Source organism: Lytechinus variegatus, chromosome 4, assembly GCF_018143015.1.
Source record: "Lytechinus variegatus isolate NC3 chromosome 4, Lvar_3.0, whole genome shotgun sequence".
NCBI classification, from domain to species: Eukaryota; Metazoa; Echinodermata; class Echinoidea; order Temnopleuroida; family Toxopneustidae; genus Lytechinus; species Lytechinus variegatus.
In genome coordinates this window covers 61,055,046-61,075,153 of record NC_054743.1, presented here as the reverse complement: position 1 = coordinate 61,075,153, position 20,108 = coordinate 61,055,046, and the positions used below count along the sequence as shown (strand labels likewise).

Below are 20,108 nucleotides of genomic sequence, written 5' to 3'. Positions count from 1 at the left end.
GTAATCTGTAGACGTAAGTAATCATGAAATCATTGGGTTTTATATCAATCACTTATCAACAGGGATTCATCCACCCACACCCACTTGGCAAGGTTCTGAGGTGTGTGATAACTGAATGGCTTTGAAAATTCCCTTTCGGTTGTAGGAAATATCCGAATGTAGATCTACATTTACTTTGCACACAGGCTGGTGGACATGTTAATTGTTAATTCCATAAAGGTATTTTTAATTAAAAGCTAAATTTTGTGTTTTAAATCCATATTTTATTGTTCGAAATAGACACCAGAAATGAAATACTCCGAAAATCTGTTTTGCCCAATTGATCTTGGGCCCGGCAGCCGCTGTGCAGCGCCAGATCGACGAGGCTCTATCCCTTTAAATGTTGAATGCCAAACAGGGTAGCAGCAACTCCCATCTTTTAACGTCTTTTGGTCTGACGCGGCCGGGATTTGAACCCGACCTTCCGGTTGTGAGACGAACGCTCTACCAACTGAGCCAACACACCGGTTGATAAGTTATCTACTTGAAATAGATCTAGATCTATAAAGTATTTGGTCCAGACCAAGTTTCTACCATTGTGAAATGTATTTTGTACAGATCTACATTTAATATTAAAGTCTTGATCTATAAAATAATAGGTACTGTCGTGATTAAGATCTAGGTAATTAAGATTTACAGGGGTGTTATACCCTATTATCATTATTTTTTGGCGGAAAAAAGCTGCTGAAAACTGCTTAAATTAGAGAGTCAAAACACATTAATTTCTGTGATATATTGTAATTGCTGCAATTCATTATTGTTGGACATGTTGTTTGATCATTGCTCAAAGATTATGTAATAATAATAATAATGATAATTGGCATTTATATAGCGCTTTATCAATCTACGACTGTTCAAAGTACCCGGTCACTGGATTCATAGCATTCCAAGCAGCCTGTTAGGCGCAAACTTGCTAAACCAACCACAATGACTGTTGTTTCCTACCGGTACCCAATTAGCACGTGGGTGAGAGTGGCAAAGTGTGGATTGACTCCTTGCCAAAGGGCGCTAGGCCATGGTGGGATTTGAACACACGACCCTCTGATTACAAGGCGAGAGTCAGAACCGCTACACCACGGCTCCTGGCTGAAAGCCGGGAAAACATTGCCCTGTGCTTCAATTATTACCAATTTAAATGACGTTCATCTTTATGGTGCACTCTCTTGTACACATCTTTTCCTTTGCACTACATTGAGAGTTATTTGGTATTACATGTATCTACGTAGAGTGACGTTAATATTCCACGCAAGTCTTAACATAGTTAAAGCACCCTAAACACGTAATATCCATATTCTGAAAATGAACCCCTTAACAAGTATTGGCGTGTGAAACCCTACCCTTAACAAGTATTGGAAACAAAACGATACTCTTGGCAAATATTCCCTGAAATGAACCCCTAAACAAGTACAGGAATATTTTATTGTTACGGTTCTTTCGGTCGTCGGCTTTACCTTATTAACGATACTCTTGGCAAATATTCCCTGAAATGAACCCCTAAACAAGTACAGGAATGTTTTATTGTTACGGTTCCTTCGGTCGTCGGCTTTATTATTATTATTTATTATTATTATTATTATTTATATACTGCGCTTTTCCCAGAATGGCCCAAAGCGCTTACAAGAAGAAAAGGAGATTATTACAACTATACAAATGAAAACGTACAATCCTAAAAATCTGGATTGGAAAAAAGGAAGGTTTTAAGTCCCTTTTTAAATGAAGGAAGAGATGGTGATTGTCTAAGAGTAAAAGGTAAGCGATTCCAATATTTTGAAGCGGTTATGGTAAAAGTCCTATCTCCAGCCAGTTTCTTAGTGATTTTATATGTGAGACGGAATGGGTCACTGGAGGCTCGTACATTCCTGCGAGGGATGTATAGGGTCAAACAATCACGCAGATATAAAGGTGCCTGCTTATTGAGAGACTTAAAAACTAACAAAAGTAACTTAAAAACTATACGATGTCGTATGGGAAGCCAGTGTAACGATTCAAGGAGTGGTTTAGAGAAGTGAAATCTTGTTACTTGATAAATTATTCGAGCTGCCCAATTTGAAGCCTTTGAATGCGATCTACTTGAGTAACAGGAATGTTAGAGAGAAGACCATTGCAGTAATCTAAACGGGACAGAACTAGAGAACGAATTGCATTGTTACAGGCAGATTGAGTAATATATCTTCTAATTCGAGAAATATTCCTTAAATGAAAAGTTACAGTAGTGCATATTTGAGAAACACGGTCAACCATTGACATTTCTCTATCAAAAATTACACCAAGATTTTTAACAGTAACTGAAGGGCTTATGGATATATCACCGACTGTTAACTTCAGATCTGGCAGATTGCGTAGACTGTGTGGAGAGGCCGCTATGAAGAATTCTGTTTTTGAGTCATTCAACTTTAATTTATTAACTGTCATCCAGTTTCTAATATCTGAGATACAGTTCTGAAGTCGAAACAGAGCGACAACTAAATCTCCTGGGATTTTCGGATTAAATGAAATATACAATTGGGTGTCATCGGCATAAAGATGGTAGTTGATACAATGATGTGTAATAATATTACCAACTGGTAGGGTGTATATAGAATACCCGATAGGGCCTACTACCGAACCTTGCGGAAGACCAAAATCAAGGTTAGTGGGTTTGGATAGTTTACCAGTAATGTTAACTCTGGAGGACCATCCTGTGAGGTACGACTCAAACCATGACAGAGCTGTAGATCTCACACCTATTCTGCTGTAAAGACGAGATAAAAGAATTTTGTGGTCGATCGTGTCGAAAGCAGCAGATAAATCTAAAAGTGCGATCAATACAACTCTGTTACAGTCAAGGGAAAACATGATATCATTTTTAACTTTAACCAATGCCGACTCTGTGCTATGATGCGACCTGTAAGCAGATTGAACAGAATCAAACATATTATTGCTTTCGATGTGTTGAACTAGTTGTGAACAAGCTGCTTTTTCAATGAGTTTAGCAAGGAAGGAGAGATTAGAAACTGGTCTGTAGTTTGAAAGTTCATTTTTATCCAAGTTCGGCTTTTTCAACAGAGGTCTAACAATTGATGAATGTGCTCCTAAAGGGAAACTACCTGTAGATAAAGAGTTATTAATTATGTCAGTGATTAATGGCAATAACTGAACAAGATTATCTCTTAGAAGCCATGTCGGAATTGGATCTAACATACAGGATGTGTTAGTGAAATTCATAATAAGCTTGGACACATCAGATTGAGTATATGATTGAAAGCTTTCAAAGAGAGGAATAGTTTCGTCAACTGAATCAACAAACCTAGTGTCAGGGACAACATTCAGAGCGTCAATTTCTTCTCTAATCTTCCTTATCTTTTCCACAAAAAATTGAGAAAATTGTGAGCTCAAAGTATATGCTGAGTCATGTATAGGTAGATGACCAGACTTCTTATTCAGAAGAGAATAAATAATACGATAAACTTCCTTACTATCACAAGAACTCAATTTCTCTTGGAAGTAATTCACTTTAGCTACACTAATAACCTTGTTAAGATTATCATTTTGCTCCAAAAATAGTTTTCGGTCCGAATCTAGCCTTGTTTTGCGCCATTTTCTTTCCGCTTGACGGCGGTGCTGGCCGGCAACAAGTGTAGACTCATTGAACCAGGGAGAGCGCGACTTTGGAGCACAGGTTCTTGTTTTGGGTGGTGCATGATCATCCAAAATTTTAGTGATTTCAACACTATACCAATTAAAAAGTGCATCACAATCATGATCATGTGGTCTTAACGATACTAATTCCTCCAATGCATTCATGAACCTTACTTTGTCTAACTTGCGATAATTGCGCAAGGTCTCTGTAATCAAACTAGGATTGGGCTTCTCCTTTCTTAAGGAGAAATGAATCATGTAATGGTCTGATGAACACATTTCTAGCGTATGACAATCAAATAAGAAAGCATCATCACGAGTAAAAATAAGATCTAAGGTGTGACCTTGGATATGGGTCGGGCCCTGGACATGTTGTACCCTGCAGCCCAGCAGCGCTCACAGTATTCATAATGTGTTTGACATCATTCTTTAATGCATTTTCCCAATGTACATTAAAATCACCCATTATTATTAACTTTCCTGGAATCAGAGAAGTTTCTGTGATAAATTCATCAAATTCTGCAAGGAAATCTGACAGAGATAACATGTTCACGGTTGAAGGAGGGGTCTGTACACAACAATAAAATGAACTGAGCCTGAGATATCTGTAATATGGGCAAATTCAAAAGTTGAAGAAACGAATACATCATTCTTCTTCTTCATTTTTAATGATGTTTTGAACAATACGCCGATACCACCTCCTCGAGTACTAGAGATTCTGGGGGATAACTTATGAATGTATAACCTGGTGGTGTACACTCCCCAATCACTACATCATCTGTTTCACTTAACCATGTTTCGGTAATAAACAACATATCAACATCATTTTCTTGTACATACTCTGTTATCTCGGTTGATTTGTTACGAATAGAATGTGCATTCCATAGACATACATTATTATTGGATTGTACTACAGAGCTACATACAATAGGGACTGCCTTAAGATTATCACAATTGATTTCTCTTGAAACCAGAGACTTTGGTTTCCTTTGCCTTGTTATAACAACCGGTATAGGTGAAGGAATACAACTAGGTGGATCAAGAGCTGTGATGTAGCTATCGGTCTGTGTTCTGACTCTATTCTTTTTCGATCTTTTCTTTCCTCGAAGATGAGCCTGGATGCCTAACTCCTTGATGTTCCTCCATACGTCGGGATGAACCTTTCCTCTGTTCTTTGAAGTTTTATTTACAATCCTTGACAAGTCATAATTATAAGTCATTGGATTCAAATGGGCCCATGCAGGATTGCTTCGAAGCAAAATCGACCTGTCGTACTTAATACGCTCTCTAGTTCCGTCGGAGTTCCGCTGAATAGGAACACTACGACATCTGGTGATGTATTCACTAGTTGGACCTGGATTAGGACTAACATCGCCAGACTGAAGTATCTTGAGCTGAAATGTCGCAGACGAATTGTAGTAATAAGAAACTCGAAGTTTTGAGTACTTACAGTGAATCTCCTTAGCTGGGTGTCCTGTATTGTATTCAATTTCACAAGGTAGACTTGCAGTTGACACTTGAAAAGCTAACACAGTGAGAGTGAATAGGCACAGTGTCAATGGCTCCATTGTGCTTCTAATGCAGGCATTCAATAGATAGAAACTGTCTGTTCAAGTTGAGCGACCTTGAATGGTGATAGCTGGATATATAACACACATGTACAAAATGGCTTACGGATTTACAAGCTCAAATCAAAACCATGTACAAGAACATCCAGTAATATCTCATCAATACAAGCAAGATACAGTTGCAAATTTGGCTACAAGTATCCTTGCAAATAACAAACCTATCTGGTACAATTATTAATGAGAAACAATATATGCAAACAGTAGAAATTATACACAGCTCAGAGAGCAATGTTTGCTCCCAAAAACCATGTCAGCCACGCAGGGCGACTTACAAACATTACCTTATTCTTTACCTTATTACCTTATTCTTTGGTTTAGTACGACCCCACTTCTACACCTCGCGCAAATCGGACTCTAAACACGAAGTGTTGGGGCAAAAATGACATCCTTTATAAAACATTTTAATTTTGTTTTATCATCCCCGCAAATAAGACCCTAAACACGTAATTTTCCTAGCGAAATAGATACCCTTTTTTCATTATTTTTGTGTTTTTGACACCCTTATCACGTTACGTACGTAACGTGCCCTATCGTGAAAAAGACATCCTTTTTACGTGTTTTTTTTTGGTCGCGCATGGTATCCACTCGTCAATGTAAGTGCATGGCCCTCCGGGGAATAGCTACCCTTTTGGAATAATGAAGTTGAAGTAAAAGGAAATGTTGACTCTAAAATGAAATGCAGTGAGATGTTAGCAAGTACATATAATACACCAGTCCTGTCAGTTGATGCATTAAGTAGTTTACAAACATTGATTGTTCAAAGGCTGTTGGAGAAGATGGCATACATGCTTCTTTTTTTAATACAACATAGTTATATTTATACAATATGACATTTCGAACATAGTACTATTCCAAGATATTTAAAGACGGCAAGAATTACTCCAATACATGAAGGAAGATCATATGATGTAAATAATTTTAGACCGACATCTGTTCTACCTGCTTTATCTAAAATATTAGAAAAAGCAATCCACAATCAACTTTATGAATACTTGAATGAAAACAAACTGCAAACCAATTCCCAGTCAGGTTATAGACCTTTGCATTCTACTACTACTTGTCTAACTGAAATTATAGAGACTATTTGTTTAGTAAAATGGATCAGTGGCGAATGATCGGTGGTATTTTCGTCGATTTACGTAAAGCGTTTAATGTTATACCACACAATTTCATTTTTGGAAAACTGACGTATTATGGAATTAAGGGTAACGAATATGATTGATGAAAGCATATTTAACAGACAGGAGACAGTTTGTCGTTGTAAATAATTGTATCAGCGAAAGTGAAAAAAAAATGTATAATGTATCCAACAGGGATGCATACTGGGTCCATTGTTATTTTGCATTTTTATCAATGATATGTGTAACTTGAATTTGAATGTTAATTCCAAAATTGGTCTCATGCAGATGATACTGCTCTGTTCTGTCATAATGTATTACTTAAGGAGGTAAAAAAAATCTGCAAAGTGATTTTGATGATCTCTGTAACTGGTTCAACCTTAACGGTATGTATTTGCATCCCCAAAACACAAAAATCATGTGTCTACGTCATAGGAAATATTTAAAGATGAAGCTTTAATGGTAAAATATAGAAATGATCCCATAGAGAAAATGTAAATATGATCAAATACTTGGATGTAACACTTGACGCCGGCAGGACGTGAGGATAACATGTATCTATACACAACAAAAAAGTAAGTCCCCCTAAATCAAATTGTTGTAACTTTTGAACGGAATTATTTTGAGATATGATATTTCTTAGCTGGTTTTCTACACTCAGGCAACCCCTTGGTAAAAATTAGATTGATCGATTGACCATTTTTAAAAGTCACAAGAGTCGTTTCTCAGATTGTGCAAATACAAAAGTTGGGCAAAAGTTAATTTTAGGTGAATTTTATGGTGTTATGCTGTTTTACTATCCATCATTTAGCCACTCCACACAATTTTGATATCGTATGTTCATGGTTGAGTGAGCACAATGTATTGCAGGGGTCGCGGAAGTGTGGGGGGGGGGGCTTCAGCCCCACTCTTTTCCAAAAGCATGTAAAAAAATGTAAACATGACATATAATTATGATTGTTTTGCATGGTTAGCCCCCCGTTCCACTTTTGGCTCAGTCCCCCCCCCCCCCCCCACTTTCAAAACCTTTCCGCGGCCCCCGTATTGTGATGTATCATCATAGGGGTTTGTAATAGTATCTTTACAACTTGTTAGATCATATTAAATTTGGAAAATGTTGGTGGCTCCCCCGATTATAGGCCCCTCCCCCATATCAAAATTCTGCATCCACTACTGATTTATCTGTAAATTAAACTGATCATGAGAAATTGTTAGGAAAAGAATAAATTTATGCAGTATAAAGAGTATTCATTCATTCAAAGGTTTCGAATGTGCTCGCTCAACATGAAAATGTTTAAAGTTGGGAAAGTGTGTGGTTGTAGAAATGATGGATGATAAAAACAACAGCAATTAAAGTCACATTTTAAACCAAATATGCCCCCAATATTCACTTTATTACCCTTTAATATGAGTCTGTGACATTGAAATACCAATTTTCCCACTTTGATTCGTGCTCATTCATCCATAAATCAACATGTCGATTTCATTTTTGCACAGATTTTGCCCATAGGTTGATAAACATATCTGTCAAATGACATTGCTAAAGACAGCCTTGAAAAAATGTTCCACCATATTGAATAAGGGGTTACTTGTTCTTAAACATATGGACCTATAATGTACACAAGTCTATGAGAGAGGAAGTCAAAATTTTAACAAATATGAAATGAGAGTTTGTTTCATGAGCGGTTTTTGTTACTTCTACTAACAGTTACTTCATGAAACTTGGCATATGGCTTTAGAGTAACACTATCTAAAAGGCGCGCATACCAGGGGCGCATACCAAAATAACAATTTGATACGGTACAGAGTGGGGCCAAGGCCTTGAACTTTCTTCTCATTTGCATAATTTTCGAATATTGTGCGCTCACTGATGCATTAAACATTAGGATTTTCATAAAAATCAAATCAAGTGGAATATGCAAGGAGGTTTGTGACAGATATCCATAGTTACAAATTTCATTTTTTTTCCAATAACGTAAAAAAGAGCTAATCACATTCCACATGTTCATTCAAGCGTGGATGTTTATTTAAACGCCTTTGAATCATTGAATCATGTTAAATGGTCATGAACATAAAGAAAAAGTTGAGAAAAATCATTTTAAGTTACCAAAATAAAAAAATACTTGCCTATGATATTTGAAAATCGTATTTTTTGTTTTCAATAAATGTTCATTGAACCGTGAAACGATGAATATTGTTGAAGATACTCTTCCCAAAAATAACTGTCATCATATTCTATAATTTTTATTGATAGAAATGTGTCAAAATTAAAATTATTGCCAATTTGAACTTGTGCTTATTCAACCGTGAAATTTGGCAAAAAAAGTTGTATCGTCTTTTAGAAAGTATTTTTTGCAAGCCTTCTGACTATTTTTCATGATGAGAATGTGAAATTAGTTCCAATAAAATGGAATCAAAGTCATGATATTTGGCTTGTGACTTTTGAAAAGTGACATTTTTGCCTTCTGACGGTGCTCACTGAAGCATGACGTAAAATATGTCCATAGCATTTCCTCAGAGGGTAGGTAAATAAAATTACCTACACGCTCATGTAAAAATATATTAAAAACTCGCATTGGTTCGGAAATTATTGATGTTTGTTTAAAGCCTGTGTATAGCTTTGGTAAAGGGTCAATAATGTGATTGATAATCGAATATCATCTAATATGACAGTCTTACTGAAGCGTAGAGACCGTTAGATATTTTTCCAACTGCACTTCTCTGAGAAAATTTTAAATATTCAGATCTTGGATATATAGCGCCCTCTCTCGGCGATGCTTATTTTAAATAAAAAAATGGGCATTCAAGCACTTATCTTATAAATTTAGTGATTAGATATCCAAAAGTTACAGACAAAGAACATATCTTGAAAGTTTCAGCCCATTCCATGATTTGGAATAGGATTTAATTGAAAGACAAAAACACACAGATATTTTAATTTGATCGGGTGACCCGATGAAGTTAAATTTCCATGTAAAATCGCAAAATTTATCCTGTAAAACACATTTTCATTTCATATCCTCCACATCATAACTGTTATAGGGCATATCCATTCATATTAGCTAGCAATGAATTGGAATAGTGATAGGTGCATTTTGGTGGATTTACCAAAACTATACACAAGCTTTAAGGGTGACTTACTTTTTTGTAGTGGATAGTATCAATGTTAAAATATCTCGTATGATATGTTGCATAAAGAGAATCAGACAATTCCTTCCGCGTAGGATTCTTAAGAATTTATATTTTGCCATGATTTTACCTTACATTGATTATTGTTGTACATCTTGGGGAAGCTGTGCAAAAACCAACACAAATACGATACAAAAACTGCACAATAAGTATGCCCGAATAATTTTGAATAAGGACCATCTTACTCTCCAAAATTAATTGTTGTCTACATTCAAATGGCAAACAGTGGAGGAACGTATCAAACATCAATTTGTGTTCTTTCTTTCAAAATAGAAATCTATTTAGCACCAGCCTTTCTGTGACCACTTATCTGCAAAAGTAATGTAACTTATAAAACACGATATTCTGATATTCTGAATGTCCCCTTCAAATACCCTCCCAACGACGGATGATAAAAGAAAATCTTTTGAATATGTTGCTGCCGCCGTATTTAATTCTCTCCCTTGTGATATACAAAAATGCACGTCCCTCCATGCATTCAACGAACTCTGTAAATCATAAAATCTGAACTGACGTACATGTAATTACACTGAATAACTTGTTGCAAATGTAATGATTCTATGACAATTGTTGATTTCATTCTGTATGTGTATAATGTATTCTGTTTCTACTTTATTTTATGTTACATTGCATGCTATTATGTTGAGTTTTTTGTTTAACCGTAGGGCGCCTTCGGAAAGCAGTTTTGCATAACTGAACACGCATACCCTGCAGTCTCAAATAGAGAAAAACAGTGAATGAATAAATAAATAAATACATTGAAACGAAATTCCGCGGTTTAATACAAAGTGAGCTCTAACGAACCCAACAAAGTGACCAACCCATGACAACCACACTGAATTTATTCATGAACGATGACATGTTCCCATGGACCCTCCTCCAAATGGACTGAACACGAACAGGGCTTCTCATCTAAACACGACTGCCGATATTCCGTCTTAGTACGGAAGCCAGCTGAATCTGCCTCGCCAAAAAGGTTTTCCGTATAGTAGCTCCATGCACTTAGTAAGGAAATGCGCGTTGGTGCAATTGGTGGGTGTGGTCAGGAGGGCATTGACTCTATCTAGCTTTTTGCACTCGGGTACCCAAATCGGATCAGCATGGGTTGCATGGTCCAACGAGGTTTAAAGATCGTGTTTTCACGTGTTGTCATGATACCCCGAAAAGGAAATCTACATTGAGTGTCTTCACATTAAAAAAATATTTTTCCAAAAGTTAATACATTTTTTGGATCTAGGCTCTTTTGCAAACAAACTAAAATGGACCTTACCCCTCTTGAAGAAAAGAGATTTTTCTTTGTTCACGTTTTAATCGCAATTTCAACTTTTCTTAGTAGTCATCTAATAGAGCTACTAAAAATCTTTTAAAAAAAATCAAATTCGATGAAAAATTGATCTAACCCCTTTTGCAATTGAGCTCTTCATATGTGTGTGGATGTGCGTGAGTGTGTTTGCGTGTGTTGATATTTGCTCTGAGGAGGATATATCACACTCATAATTTCCAAACCCTATACCTTATTTGTCATGTTCCATTAAAAATAGTAAGATTCATGGAATTTATATTACTTGGAACATGAGGAGCTACTGTAGGCCCTATATGACGTCACAGAGACGTCACACACACTTAACTCTTATCGGCCGAACCAGAACTTAACAAAAAACAGTTAACTATACGAAACTATCTAAGATTTCATCTTTTAAGATGAAATAAGGAACTAATGGCTATGGTAATCTGGACATAGGACGTCCTAAGTTGAGGTGTAATGTAAGATATTGTTCCTAGAGCAGGCTTATAGAGGTAGGTTCCTGTAAACTTTCACACGCGCGAACTCTTTCTTTCTTCTAGTCTTCTCTTCCTCATCCATGGCCGTACGCAGAATATTTTTCCTGGGGGCAAGACGCGCAAAAAAATCGAAAAAAAGGGCAAGTGAGCAAACAGAGCAAAGAGACCAACCTTCTTATGGGTCCGCTTTGACAATTTTTTTTTCGATGGATTTTGGGGAGTTTTATGAACATTTTAGTACAAAATGTAGGTTTCAAAATTTCGTAGGAGGCAACGCCCCCCCCCCCTTTGCGTAAGGCCATGACTTATAACCACATCACCCCATCTCCCTTTTTCCAAACAAAGTCTTCTTAAAAAAGAAAAGCAGACATATAATACGTAGAACGAACATTCTTGATAATAATTTTATTTCCATTACCCAGAAGTTTAATTTTGTAATTTTATGTTATAAGAGCAGAGAAATAAAAAAAGTTCGTAGGTTTTAGACAAACATGTATCATGTTGTACTAATCCTTTTAGGATAGACGTTTTAATAGCTATGAATGGTTTGGAATTTAAGCACTATCAATACGCTTTCTAACATTTGAAAAGGTGCTTAGAATTAATTATTATTATTTTATCATAATGCGGTATTATTATTTTATCATAGCGGTATCATAATATCATATTAAGATACCGCTTACCATGAAACCTCCTTATAAGAAATTGCCTCAGTAAAAATAAAGTTGATAAGAAACCCAAATTAGAAATTATCTAATTATTCGCTTAATTACGCTAATTTGATTTATTAACCTCTAAAAAGTAATGATTAAAAATGAATGAAGTCGGTTACGCCAAGCAATAATCAATTCTCGAGCTACATGCATCACGACAGATAATGACAACTACATGACACAAACCATGTCTAAATGATCATAATGCACATTAATTAAATGTGTTGGTAAAAAATTGTCCATCTCCCACCAGTACGTAGAACATTTTTAAGAACCCAAAAGTCTATTGTCAATTTCCCTTCATGACAAAGGGCAACAAAGAAGTCTTTGTCGAAATTTGGTCAATCAGATCAGCAGTTTCGTCCTGGACTATATGGGCAAACGACATACTTGCAATTTCTCGTCATAGTCCAGTAGATATTTTTCATACCTGGAAAAGTTGTTAAGTACAAGGTTTTTTTTGTTGATTTGCGTTCTAGATGGGTATTGAAGTAAATTCAGCTTGGTTGCCACCTTGGCAACCTTGAGCATTTTTTTAATTAGCCTAATTAGCATAATCATCTAATTAGCATATTACGATATGTAATATGCGACTTCTCTTAAACCAGAAAGATTAAAAGCATAAATAATGTCATTTTACTAAGAGGTCCTGTGACGAGGAATCGATTTATAGCAATAATTCAAATATTTTAGTCATGCAATTATCGTAATCAGCCTCATTAGCATAATAAGCTAATTAGCATAAGTGTAATATATACGTATTTGTGGATGTCTATCAAAAAAATCCCAATATGTAGATAATGCATCTTTTTACGGGTTTTCTATAGCGAGGAATTCATTTATGACATTATTTTTCAATTTTAACCAATGTAATTGCTGTAATTAACATAATTAGTATAATGCGCTAATTAACAATTAACACATATACATCGGTATGTGTAATACATATAGAAATATGTATTTCTTTGTCATTTCATATCGAGAATGTCCGTAAACATGATTAATACAGCTACCCTATGCTTGTTTTCTATTATGGCGAGGAATTCATTTATGACATTATTTTTCCCTTCTTACCAATGTAATTGTCGTAATTAGCATAATTAGCATAATGCGCTAATTACCAAATATGTGCAATATATACATTCCTTTGTCATTTTATATCGAAAATGCCAAATACATGAATAAAACAGCTATCCCATGGTTTTCTATGACGAGGAATTAATTTTTGACATTATTTTTTCCCCTTTTTGGCAATGTAATTGTCGTAATTAGTATAATTAGCATAATGCGCTAATTAACATGTGCAATACATATATTCATTTGTTATTTTATATCGAAAATGCCCAAATACATGAATAATACAGCTATCCCATGGTCTTCTATGACGAGGAATTGATTTCTGACATTATTTTTCCCCTTTTTACCAATGTAATTGTCGTAATTAGTATAATTAGCATAATGCGCTAATTATCATATATGTGCAATATATATATTCCTTTGTCATTTTATACTGAGTGAGAATTCCCGAAAAAATAAATAATACAGGCATACAGCTATCCTATAGTTTTTCGATGATGAGGAATTCTTTTGTGACATTATCTTTTTCCTTTAAACAATGTTATTGTTATAATAAGCTTAATTAGCATAATTCGCTAATTAATATATATTTGTAATAAAAAGATTTCTGTGTCAAAGTACTGTCTACATCGGCCTGAAAACACAATATGATACAGCTCTTCTAATGTTTTCTATGTTGATGAATTCATTAATGACAGTAATTTTCCATTTTAGCCAATGTCAATGACTTAATTAGAATTACTGGCCCAATGCACTAATTAACATCTATGTGCAATATATATCAAGTATATATTCCTATGACCAGTGTGTTGGCTCAGTTGAGCGTCCGTCTCACAACCGGGAGGTCGGGGGTTCAAACCCCGGCCGCGTCAGACCAAAAGACGTTAAAAGATGGGAGTTGCTGCTACCCTGTTTGACGTTCAACGATTAAAGGGATAGAGCCTCGTCGATCTGGCCCTGCTCAGCGGCTGCCGGGCCCACGATCAATTGGGAAAAGCAAATTTTAGGAGTAATATTCATTTCATGTCTATTTCGAACAATAAATTATGGATTTTCATTTTTTCTATGTTAGTTTATATCGAGTGTGCCTGAAAACATGAAAAATACAGCTATCCTATATATTACACACATATATGTTAATTAGTGCATTATGCTAATTGCAGTGATTACATTGATTAAAATCGAAAAATGAATTCCTCGCTATAGAAAACCATAAAAAGGTTGCGTTTTTTTACATATTGTGAATTTTTTGATAGACATCCACAAATACGTATATATTACACTTATGCTAATTAGCTTATTATGCTAATGAGGCTGATTACGATAATTGCATGACTAAAATATTTGAATTATTGCTATAAATCGATTCCTCGTCACAGGACCTCTTAGTAAAATGACATTATTTATGCTTTTAATCTTTCTGGTTTAAGAGAAGTCGCATATTACATATCGTAATATGCTAATTAGATGATTATGCTAATTAGGCTAATTAAAAAAATGCTCAAGGTTGCCAAGGTGGCAACCAAGCTGAATTTACTTCAATACCCATCTAGAACACGAGTCAACAAAAAAAACCTTGTACTTAACAACTTTTCCAGGTCTTGTACATGGACTATGAGACCGTCTACTGGACTATCAGCTCCGAAAGACCGTCCAGTTGTCCTTTATCATTTTTAATTGGGAATTTCATTACATTTTCCTGCATTCTGGTTACAGTTGCAAAAAAAACAGCTCTGAAATTTGGGACGAAACGCTGTTTCCGTTCACCAATTTTCGACAAAGACCACTCAGTTGTTCATTGTCATTTGACCGGCATTTTCAATACATTTTCTATGTTCTTGAAAGTATTCTGCGAAAACTCGATATTAACCGTACACCAGAAGCAAGATATTAGTCGAATAAAAGACAGGAAGTTTTCTCTCCAGAAGAGTAGTTTGTGAGTCTAGCCATCGCGTCGTGATATCAAGATATTCAGGCACCTGCCAAAAGAGAGATGAATTAAGCGTTAGAAATACATATTAGGTATGAATATTTGATAGAATTACACTTATTCCGTAATTTTACAGAATATTATTTTGGAAATGATATTCAATGCATTCGAGTCTTAATCTACGGTATGATTTCTTTTTACACATGCACATACCCCGACACCCGCAAGTACACCCTCACACACACCCTCACACACACACACACACCCTCACATACACACACATATATATTGAATTATACCTCAATCGAATTATACTGACAGCGCCGGGGTATTTTGATGGGCTTGGGTAAGATATAACATGAGAATGGCGTGTTTTTTTTTTCTTGATTGAAAAAGACAACATGAGAGTTGCACGAGCCTATCTTTGTTATCTTCGTCTTTCCTCATTCTCTTTCTTCTTTTTTCTATTTTTTTCTTTTCACCACTTGAAAAAACACATGGTCACCCTTTGCCCCCCCCCCCTCTCTCTCTCTCTCTCTCTCTCTCTGGCTCCACCCTTTCTGGAATACTGGCCATAAGTCATGCATAATAATTGTGAGTCAAGTCAATGAAAAGGAAATTTTTGTCCATGCAACTTGTTTTTTTTTTAAGAATAAAGCAGTTCAGATTGTTTGCCTTCGTAGTCAGTCTCGATATTTATTACCCCTTTACCATGTAGACACTGCATTTTTACTTCACTATAATTCATTTTCAATCTCCATACGGCCAACATGATTGTATCGAACTTTTATTTTCTAAGTGGGCAGGCAATAATGCTTACATTGGTAGAGAACTTCGAGATACTTGTAAGTCCCCACGCAAGGATCTCCGAAGACGCTGTTCCTTGCACCCACGGAGCATGATGTTTGGCCATTGCATGCGGTTTCGACGATGCTGATGCTGCTCGCCGCTCGACAGTTTCGATTGGACACCTGGGAATGAGGACAGATTTCTGGACCTGCCATGCGTCCGTAGAACGCATCCAAGACTAAGATGGTCTGTCCAGATGAACAGCTGAGGGTTAGGGTACCTCCTTCACAACTTCGACCACGTCGTGCGCATACGTAGTCAATTTCCAGGTACTTGTAGGTTCCGCCGCAAGGGTCACCAAAGACATTGTTAGAAGCAGCGACGGAACAGGAAGATCGGCCCTGACAGAACGATCGGACTTTAGACAAGGAGCTGGAAGCGGCGCAGTTGGTGGTTTGGATACGAGGGTGGGGGCATACAGCTGATCCGGGAAGTTGTCGGCCGTACAGGGCACTGCAGATGTGAATAGCCGGGGTTTCTGCAGGGCAGTGCAGGTTGATGGAACCTCCTTCACATCTGCGTTCTCTTGTACAGTCGGGATCAGGCTGGCAGGAGTAGTCTACCTCGAGGTACTTGTAGGTACCAACACAGGGGTCGCCGAATACGCCATTGTTAGCTGAGACACTGCATGATGATCTTCCATCACAGTTGGCGTTGACGATACTGAGTGAATTGCCGGCGAAGCATGATGTTGTCTGGATGTGGCTATGAGGGCAGATCCCCGCGCCGGCAGTACGACCATAATTTGCATGGTTGATACTGATTAGGAATCCGTTGGGACACTCCAGAGAAAGGGTTCTTCCTTCACATGCCCTTTCCACTGTATTTCAAAGAAAGAATTCATATACATGATTATGAGCACGGGACCCCTCAAATAATGTCAACTTTATGATCAGCATTAATTTGTGATTGATAGTATTGTCTGTTTCTCTCCTGCAAATCCAAATTAAATTTGATGTCCAGTAGTATATAAAGGCGTACTGGATATCTCGTGTGTTGCTATCTGCGTTTCGTTGATTATTTTAAGAGAGAGCCTGAGTTAAAATTAATCATATCTAAACGAATAGAGTAAAATTTACCGAGCTCAACGCTGAACATTTCATCAAAATCTGATAACAAATAAAGAAGTTATTGAACTTTACATTTTAGCTGAGAATTGGAGGATATGCCTACATCCCCGCGGGAATGGAGGCACAGACCCCTTGTGATCTACACCCAAAGTTTTCATGATCTCGACTGACTATGGTTTCGGGTGAGGAAATTGCTCCATTTTGTTCAGACCTCGGATTGATTTTAAAAGTACGATAAGATTAGAAATTCATTAACATGATACGAATAAAATATCCCGAAATATTCACACGAAAATGGGTCATTTTATTAGCATATTTGTAAATTTGTAATTGTAAGCTTGAATCATAGGCCCCTATCTTTCCGGAAATATAATTATCTCGAGGAGTTCACTTTGAGTGAGCTGATTTTCTTTTATATACTGACATTAAAAGGGACATTTTAACTACTATTTAAAGATATTCGTATCTAACTAAATGAATAATGCGAGCGCGAAACTCGAGCTACATTTTTTCATTGACCTGAAAACGGGACATTTATAATCATGAATATGAGATTCAACTCTGCCACATGTCTCAATGAAATGCGAGCGCGGAGCGTAAAACAGATTTGTGATAATAATGACAAGAAAACGGGATCTTTATCAAAAAGAAATATTGGGAATGAAAAGCCCAAGATAAATCTTTTTTGATGTATTGACATGAAAAGAGAGGGTATACAGGACGATTTGCTGAATGAAATCTTGGGGTTTATTGACCCAATGACGGAACACGCTTGAAGATCAATTTCACTCCATAAAAATGTTGATTTGAATAAATAAGGCAAAATCAATCTAGCATAACGCTGAAAATTTCATCAAAATCGGATGTAAGATAAGAAAGTTATGGCATTTTCTGGAGTTTTCTCACATGCATGTGAGACAGTTGATGATGGCCATCACTCACTATTTCTTTTTTTTTTTTTTGAATTATACAATATTTCATTTTTTTTCAGCTTTGACAATAAGGACCAACTTGACTGAACCATATAGTATTAAATAATGCTAATTCCATATGTTCAGTGAGGATTGAGGAGAAAATTAGAAGATTTCATATTTCATATAATAAAATACAAAAGAAATAGTGAGTCGATGATGTCATCAGTCTCCTCATTTGCATACCAACCACGATGTGTATATAACTGTTTTGTGAAATTAAGCCAAACTTTAAGATGTCACAACTTTCTTATTTTACATTTTGATTGAATTGTCAGTGTTATGCTTGTTGGATTTTTCTCTTTTTATGCATGAAAATCAACTTTTTGTTGGAATGGACTTGTCCTTTAAGGACTATTTCCCAAAAAAAATATATGAGCATGATAGGCTATCTAAATAACGAATACTGAGAGAGCTAGGAAATTTCAGCTCGCATAACCATTTGCAGGTCATTCAGTTAATCAACAAACTAATGATTTATTTCGCGCTTCGCTCTCGAAATATTTGTTTAGTGAAAACGAATTCTGTTTAGTGAAATAATCTTGTTCATGAATACAAGCGGTCATTAAAAAAAATGTTTCGTTCTCAGGTCTGTAAATAGCAAAATTTTGGCTAGCATTCGCATAATTCATTTATATTAAATGAATTTGATTAAGTTTTTTTTCCGGATCGAATGAGCTGTCAAAAGTCTATGTCAACGACCGGAATAAAACATTTTTGGGGGATAGCAGGGGCGGATCCAGCTTTTTATAAAGGAGGGAGGGTTGGGGTGGTATGCGAGGGAGCGAGGGGGGAGGGTGCGGGAGGGGGGTGTTCCCCTTCCCGCAGTAGAGAAAATTTTTGAAAATCTGTGTGTGAAAATGGCGTTTTCTTGCATCTAAAACACCACTATTTTTGCTGTAATAATAATAATAAATGAAATAAATACATAGATATAGAATAAAATAAAATTACAAGTTAAAAAAAGATGAGATTTTTAAAAATGGTCCCCGGATTTTTTTTTTGGGGGGGTGCAACCCCCCCCCCCCCCCCCCCCCTCTAGATCCGCTTCTGGATAGAGAGTGTCATTTTAAAATCAGATATCGACTCTTTAAAGGACTTTTGATGTCATTTGCTACTCATGATTTTACTCATTGAGTTGTGTAAAGTATGATAGGCATAAATTATGACATGCATTAAAGTGAAAGAAGATAATTAAAAGCTTCCCAAATAGAGTGGATCCCATTCGCGTTAGAATTTTCTATTTGAAACACAGCCATGGGTATCTGTTTCCTGTTTTTTGCGGACGTGCATAATATCCATAATAACCAGAACAGTATATTCTAAATTGCAGGCAGGAGGGGGTTTTAAATAAATCAAAATCGGCTACCGAAAGTTACAATCAAAATCTGTCTTTTCATGGTTTCAGTTAAGTGGTTAAAAGATAGGAAAGGACAGCTAATCTGCCTGATTAATTTACACGTGAAATGGTTCCTGTGTTAATAGGTTACACACCAGCTTGGCGTAATAGCAGCACAAGGAGTTAGCAGTCACATAACTGAAACAGATATTCAAAATTTCATGCTTTGAATTAAAATCTTTAAAGTCTACATCTAAATCCAGTATTCGGCTAGTCACTAACCATTGCCGACTTGGAGTTACTTGTAATCTAAATTTATGGAAGAGCAAATCTCGTGTACTCTATATTCTACTCACCAATCGCACGAGAAGCTCCAATCGATGCAGCCACTAGGAAGCAACAGAAAATCGCCTTTCTTGCCGTTGCAGCCATTTCCGACGTGACTTTCTTCCTCTAGATAACAAAAGGTGGAGATTTGTTTGAAAATTTGTTTTTAAAGTCTTAAAAAAGTGATAATAAATTTATATTTTACAGATCAAAACAGGAGAAATTAAATTTAGGTGAATGACCATGTTATTTAAATAATTAATGTTCATATTTAACTCTTCTTTTGCTAATGCATTATTATGTGAAGTCAACATAACGAATTTGAATTTCCTTATTCGGGTATAAGTACCTGACGACGACATAAGTAAGTTGTCCACAAATCCTATCGGAGCCGTAGACACGAAATTTGAAGAATATATTTCTCATGATCAAAAACTGTGACCATTCGCTCCAAAACT

The 20,108-nt window shown here is 36.2% G+C and overlaps 1 protein-coding gene across 1 annotated transcript; it reads right to left on the bottom strand.

Moving 5' to 3' along the window:
• Window positions 1–14,734: 14,734 nt before the first annotated feature.
• LOC121412780 (L-rhamnose-binding lectin CSL3-like) lies at window positions 14,735–19,771 on the bottom strand. Its single transcript, XM_041605547.1, has 3 exons — window positions 19,680–19,771; window positions 15,915–16,763; window positions 14,735–15,143 (listed from the first exon to the last, which is right to left on the bottom strand). Exons 1-3 carry the CDS (start codon window positions 19,753–19,755, stop codon window positions 15,136–15,138), a joined length of 933 nt encoding a protein of 310 aa, XP_041461481.1. The 5' UTR covers window positions 19,756–19,771; the 3' UTR covers window positions 14,735–15,135.
• Between the last annotated feature and the right edge of the window lie 337 nt (window positions 19,772–20,108).